Genomic DNA, 7,487 nt, shown 5'->3' with positions numbered 1-7,487 from the left:
CCCGTTTGTTTTTTTACTTCAAAATAAGATATGTGCAGTGTGCATAGGAATTTGTTCATCTTTTTTTTAAAACTATAGTCCAGCCCTCCAATGGGTCTGAGGGACAGTGAACTGGCCCCCTGTTTAAAAAGTTTGAGGACCCCTGCCCTAGAGAATTCTGACTCCCAGTGATCTTACATAGGGTTTCTGAGTCTTAAGTATGACGTGTTAAACATCTTGAGAGTTATTTTAGGTGCAACGTAAAAATTTTTACGCGGAGGCTTACACTGGAGTCTGAGCCCAGATATGATGCAGTTCTTTATTTAGCATTGTCCTTATAGGATGATTATGCTTATAATTGAATAGGAAGATAATCGTACCCATTTGTTTCAGACTTACACAGCTATCCTGGATACTGTTTATTTCAAAGAGACAGTGAAAGGATTGGAAGAATCCTCAGAGCTTATCCTCTGTGTCTGTCCACAGGTGTCCGGGGAAGCCAACGAAACCCAGATTGCGGAAGCATTGAAGCGATACAGTGAGCGAGCTTTCTTTGTCCGAGAAGCTCTCTTCCATCTTTTCAGCCTGACTCATGTGATGGAAAAAACAAAGCCAGAAATTTTAAAGGTAAGACTTGGACAAAAGATGTTTCTTAAATACTCTCCCTGAGTATGTGATGACTTTGTGATGAAGATTTTGTAAAATTGTTTATTTATAATTTAATTTATAAAAGTGTTTTTATTTATACTAGGCTTATACAAATATAATTGCACCATAAGTGAAGAAGAGCAAAGTATTTACATGAGTGATAATGGAGTGTTATACTGATCTCATTACGCTATATATAAATGCCTTTCAATGCATAGTTAATTACCTAAAATCAACGACTAGTCTGATATATGACTGGAACCAGGACACTGCATTTTATATTGACCCTGTAGTGCTTCCCATATTACCTTTTGATAAATACAGTATTGGAATTCCATAAAGCCTTTTCCATGCTGCTTATGAATTTCCTGTGCTTATGTAACTGATCCATGTTATAACCCAACTAAGAATTTTTAAAAAGATAGCTTTTGAAGGACAAAAAAGAGGTCTTAATTTTGTTGATTACTTAGAGCAATATTTGTCAAAATGTGGTCTTTTCACACCAAAAGCATGTAATTGTACCTGTTTTTAAAAAGCATTATTTGTGCACCCCACCGCAAGAACTTTAGATTTAATAGGGCCCTGAATGCGATGCAGGTATCTGCATTTTAATAAGTCCCAAGATAATTATTAGGCACATTCAATTTTGAAAACCACCATGTATGGAGCTATATTATATTTAATACCTCATTTAGTGGTGACAACAATCCTAAAAGGTTGGTTTTTATCTCCTATCTTATAGATTGTATAACAGAGGATCTGTGCAATTAATTAACAATAAGCCAGTGGTAGGGACACCATTAACTTAACCTCCTAGGCATCTTAATTTTGAGAATGGGTGCTTCAATAGGAACCAGTATAATTCCAGCCCGTAGACGTTATTCCCTACACCTCTAACTCTCCATCCGCACTAGCAGGTGTTAGTACTTGATGGGTCAATGCATTGTCCCTTCTTTTGGCTTTGTTTTGTCTGCTGTGAACCTAAGCAATTAAAGACTAGACCTCTTTTCTTTTTTGGGACTTCTGATCTGAAACATTTACTAATTCATCCAACAAATACTTGATGAGAACCAACTATTTGGCAGGCATCGTACTGGTACCTGTATTAGATCAGGGAATAAACACTCAAAGTGGCCTGTTCTCAAGAAGCTTACATCTGTGTTAAGATATAAGTAAATAAGTGAAACAACAACATATAAAGTAGAAGTTATTGCTATGTAAATTGAATTATTAAAGCAATAAAATGTTAAAGTAAGAGGCATCGGGAATGTGAAGATGGGGAGGAGATGACAGTGTTAAATAGATGATATTTCTGAGTGTATGAAATATGAACAAAGACTAGAGGGAGATAAGGAAGCCAGTCAAAGTGGCTATCGGGTAGAAGAGTGATTCAAGCAGAGGCAATAAGTAGAGTAGTGCTTCCAAAAAAACTTTCTGTTACGGGGGAAGTTTTCTATATCAACTGCCCAGTGCAATAGCCACAAGTCACACAAAGTTATTGAACACTTGAAATCTAGCTGATGTGGCTGTGGAACTAAATGTTTAGTGTTTTTTTCATTTTAACTTAGATAGGAACATAAGTAGCCACATATGGCTAATGGATGCTGTATTGGACAGTGGAGATCGAGCCAAGGTTGAAGACAGGAGCATGAGGCAGGAGAGAAAGCCTTTAATGATAATCCTGCAGTGACAGGAGCAGGGGGATAATAGATAAAGCCAAGCAGTAATAGAAATCCAGGTTAAATAGGGCCTTATAAGCCATTGGAAGGTATTTAGCAGAGACTTAACATGATCTATTTTAAATAGCTCTCCTTCACTTTAAGAATGTATTATAGGAGCGTAACAGTAGAAGAAGAGAGGCCTGTTTACAAAGCGGGTGAGAGCTGATGTTCCCTCTGATCAAAGTAGTAGTAGTAGAAATGCTGAGAAGTGATCACTTACTGTATATATTTTGAACGAAGAGCTAATAGTAGTCTGAAGGATTGGGGGTAAGAATGTTGGGGTAAGAGAGTAATTAAGGAATGTCCTAAGGTTTTTAGCTTGAGTACAGGAAGAGGAGCACTTTTCATTATCTGAGATAAGCAAGGCAAAGGAAGAAAACTGGGGAAAGCTGTGGAAGAGTAGAATTCAGTTTGAGATAAGTTTGAGATAGCCATGAGAAATGTCAAGTATGCCAATAGATAAATGATTCAAACTTTCAAGACAGAAGTTTGGGTTAAAAATTTGCATTTAAAAGTCATCCTAGCCTGGTGGAGCTCAATCAAGGGCAATGTAGCAGTGAGGAGTCACTAAACCAGAATGAAGGTCAAACATCATGGTGGGACAAGAGGGAAGTAAAAAGGAAATAGAGGAAAGAACCAGGAGGCAAAGGACATTTATAGAGGCCTAAATACAGGCATGTACATATGTAAATATATATATATAAATAAAATGAGAGGGGAATAGAACTATGTACTCATATCTATATGTTAAGAATTAAGGCTGCAGCCAACACGATCGCTGAAGACAAATGTGTGCATAAGCAAATGTAGTGAAGAAAGCTGACAGTGCTCAGCTATCAAAAGATATAGCGTCTGGGGTCTCAAAGGCTTGCAGGTAAACAAACAGCCTTCTAGCTCAGAAGCAACAAAGCCCACTTGGAAGAAGCACACCAGCCTATGCAACCACAAGGTGTCGAAGGGATCAGGTATAAGGCATCATCAGAACAAAAAATATGAATGATGGGGGGAGTGCGGAGTGGAGAACCAAAGCCCATTAGTAGGCCACTGGAGATCCCCTTGCAGAGGGGTCTCGGGGAGGAGATGAGCCAGTCAGGGTGCGATGTAACAATGATGAGAAATACAACTTTCCTCTAGTTCCTAAATGTTTCCTCCTCGCTCCCACTATCATGACTCGAATTCGACCCTGCAAGTCTGGCTAGACCAGAGGATGTACACTGGTACAGATAGGAACTGGAAACACAGGAAATCCAGGGTGGATGAGCCCTACAGGACCAGTGGTGTGAGTGGCGAAACAGGGAGGGTAGAGGGAGAGTGGGTAGGAAAGAGGGAACCGATTACAAGGAACTATATGTGACCTCCTCCCTGGGGGACAGACAACAGAAAAGTGGGTGAAGGGAGACGTCGGACAGGGCAAGATATGACAAAATACCAATTTATAAACTATCAAGGGCTCATGAGGGAGGGGAGCGGGGAGGGAGGGGAAAAATGAGGACCTAATGCTGGGGGTTTAAGTGGAGAGGAAATGTTTTGAGAATGATGAGGGCAATGAATGTACAAATGTGCTTTACACAATTGATGTGTGTATGGATTGTGATAAGAGTTGTATGAGCCCCTAATAAAATGATTTTAAAAAGAGAGAGAGATGGCGTCTGGGGTCTTAAAGGCTTGAAGATAAACAAGCAGCCATCTATCTAGCTGAGAAGCAACGAAGCCCACATGGAATCAGGCATCTAAGACCCAGAACAAAACCATACCCAAAGTGAATTGTGGGGGCTTGGGGATGGAGTGGAGATCCAATGCCCATCTGTAAATAATTGGACATCCCTTCACAGAGGGGTCACAGAGAAGAGATGAGCCAGTATAGCACTGATGCAGTGTAGCACTGATGAAACACACAACTTTCCTCTAGCTCTTTGGTGCTTCCTCCCTCTCACTATCTCAGTTCTACCCTACAAATCAGATTAGATCAGAGCATGCACACTGCTACAGATAAGCGATAACACAGGGAATCCAGAATAGATAAAACCCTCAAGGCCAACAAGGAAAGTAGAGATACCAGAAGAATTAGGGGGGCTGGGGGGAGAAAGGGGGAATAGATCACAAGGATCAACCTAGAACTCCCTCCCAGGGTGACAAATAACAGGAAAGAGGGTGAGGGGCAATGGAGGACGATGTAAGATAAGGAAAAATAATCTATAATTTATCAAGGGTTCTGGAGGGAGGGAGGGGGGAGGAGGGTGGGGGAAGACATGGGGAGCTGATATCAGGGGCTCAAGTGGGAAGAAAATGCTTTCAAAATGATGATGGCGGCATATGCGCAAATGTGCTTGACACACTGGAGGAATGAATGGAATGTGACAAGAGATGTAAGAGCCCCCAATAAAAGTATTAAAAAAAAGTCATCCTATGCAGATGGAATTTGTATAGCACTGGAGGGAGTATAGATACTAAAGAGAGAAGGCTCACCAACTAAACATTGAAATACTTCAACCTTAGAGGACGAGGAGGAGATAGCAAAGGAGACTGAGGAAGAGTCTCTGGTAGATGGAATGCCAAATAACTAAGTGCTGCTGCTGCTGCTGCTGCTGCTGCTGTCAGGAGCCGTGGAGTCCATTTTGTCACCACAACACTGTAAGACAGAGTGGAGCTGTCCCATAGCCTTTCCCAGGCTGTAACGTTTATGAGAGCACATCACCAGGTCTTTTCTCCCTGGATCCATTGGTGCATCCCAACCGCCATATAGTGAGAGCCAAATGAAGACTGTTTATCAAGGAAGAGGGAATGGGGAAAGGAGGAAGAAAAACACAAAAGTATAGGTAGGGTGTTTAAGAATTTTACTGCTGGGGGGAGTGGGGAGGGAGGGGGAAAAATGAGGAGCTGATGCCAGGGGCTGAAGTGGAGAGCAAATGTTTTGAGAATGATGAGGCAGCGAATGTACAAATGTGCTTTACACATGGATGGATGGATGGATGGATGGATGGATGGATGGATGGATGGATGGATTGTGATAAGAGTTATATGAGCCCCCAATAAAATGACTTAAAAAATTTTTTTACTGCCATGGGGGACTGGGGGAAAAAAAGGTAATTCTCAAAAAAAGTGAACTCAAAAGAGATTTGTTTCTTTTACCGTGGAGGAAGTAGTAGCTTGTTGGTTTGCTGGGTAAGAATGATATAATAGAGTATAGAGATTTGATGAAGAGTAGGCGTGGAGAACCATCTATGAAATGTCCTTGTGTAGACAAGAAGGGAGGGATCTGGGTAATCAGAAGAATTAGCTTTGGTCAAGTCCCCCGAAAGTCCATTTGTAGAAGGAGGGAGACAAGTAATCTGGTAGGCGGATAGATGTGAAGGAGGTAGATGGAGTTCTTTTCTAATTGCTCAAGCTCTCTCGGTGCAGTTGTAAGCACAGTCTTCACCTGAGAGTGAGGAATGAGAAGGGTTTGTTGGGAGATGGAGGAGAGAGGGGAAGGTGAGAAATAATTGTCTAGAGGGGAGGGGATCAATTTTACTGCACTCTAACCTCAGCAGTATTCTCAAGGTAGGATGAGAATACCTGCTATGTAACAAGTACTGTCTTTGTCTTAGGAATGCAAAGGTGAATTATCGGTACAGAACTCATTCCATAGCCTTACAGAAATTTCTGGACATGAATAACTTGATACTTGTTTTTACCAGATGGGCAAGAACTACATAAGTATTTGTGAGTAACTGCTATGTCCTAGGCTTTTTGCACTTGAGGATGAGCAAGGTACTTAAAATATCTTTGAAATTTCTATATCATAGACCCAACAAGGTAATGTTGGTATGCGAAGAGGGCTTATATTTATAAAATGGATTAAGAAGACTTTTTTTTTTTTTAACTCCCCTAGCTTGTGGTTACCGGGATGAGAAACCACCCTATGAATTTGCCAGTGCAGCTGGCTGCAAGCGCCTGTGTGTTTAACTTAACCAAGCAGGATCTTGCTACAGGAATGCCCGTACGGCTCCTGGCCGATGTGACCCATTTGCTGCTCAAAGCCATGGAACATTTTCCTAATCATCAGCAGGTAAGCATAAGGGAATCCCCATTCAAATAGACCTTTTAGTGTCTCACCCTATCTCTGCCCCGCCTCAAGACTTACATTCAATTCCAATGTTGTAAACAAAGGATGGAAGTTCAAATACCTTTGGAAGCTGTAACATATAAATCTGTGGTATGACTGGGTGTATGATAACAGAGAAATGGGAAACTAAAGAGTGCATTCCCTGTATAAAACTGTTTAAATCCAAATGTTGGGCAAAATGAGCAAAGCATACAAAGAAAGCTTCTCTTTAACCTGTATCTCAGTAAACAGGAAAAGAGCATTCACTGTGAACCAGACTTGGTCAAGTGCTAGGATATAGAGATGAGTGAGATTTTTCATTTCTAGGAAGTACATAATTTATCTTCTTTTCATAATGACATCTAAAAAGGCTAATTGAATCATTTTTAAGTCATTTAAAATTTGGTAGTGAGACTATAGATAAGAGCCCAAAACACAGGCTCTTATCCAGGATAGATAAACCCCTCAGGGCCAACAATGTGATAGGAGGTACAAGGAGTTAGGGGAAGGTAGGGGGAAAAGGGGGAAATCGATCAGAAGGATCATGATATAACCCCCTCCCAGGGGGACAAAAAACAGAAAAGTGAGTGAATGGCAACAGAGGACTATGTAAGATATGAAAATAATAATCTAACTTATCAAGGGTTCATGAGGGGAGGGCAGGTGGGGGAGGGAAGAGGGGGAAATGAGGAGCTGATATCAAGGGCTCAAGTAGAAAGAAAATGCTTTAAAAATGATGATGGCTCTCGGGGAGGAGATGAGCCAGTCAGGGTGCGATGTAACAATGATGAGAAATACAACTTTCCTCTAGTTCCTAAATGTTTCCTCCCCGCTCCCACTACCATGACTCGAATTCTATCTTGCAAGACTGGCTAGACCAGAGGAGGTACACTGGTACAGATAGGAACTGAAAATACAGGGAATCCAGGACGGATGAGCCCTATAGGACCAGTGGTGTGAGTGGCAAAACAGGGAGGGTAAAGGGAGAATGGATAGGAAAGAGGGAACCGATTACATGGAACTGTGTGTGACCTCCTCCCTGGGGGACAGACAAC

The 7,487-nt window shown here is 41.3% G+C and overlaps 1 protein-coding gene across 1 annotated transcript in view; it reads left to right on the top strand.

Annotated features, from left to right (window-relative positions):
* Nucleotides 1-7,487, top strand: part of ZYG11B (zyg-11 family member B, cell cycle regulator) — a 115,461-nt gene that overhangs the window by 65,926 nt on the left and 42,048 nt on the right. Inside the window, exons 4-5 of the mRNA XM_045291756.1 lie at nt 466-606; nt 6,220-6,396. Coding sequence (XP_045147691.1) covers nt 466-606; nt 6,220-6,396 — 318 coding nt within the window. The remainder of the gene's footprint in view (nt 1-465; nt 607-6,219; nt 6,397-7,487) is intronic.

Source organism: Echinops telfairi, unplaced genomic scaffold (genome assembly GCF_000313985.2).
Source record: "Echinops telfairi isolate 266 unplaced genomic scaffold, ASM31398v2 ScPeMD7_443;HRSCAF=831, whole genome shotgun sequence".
Lineage (NCBI taxonomy): Eukaryota > Metazoa > Chordata > Mammalia > Afrosoricida > Tenrecidae > Echinops > Echinops telfairi.
Note: the sequence above shows the minus strand (reverse complement) of the source record. Positions and strands in the feature narration are given on the sequence as shown.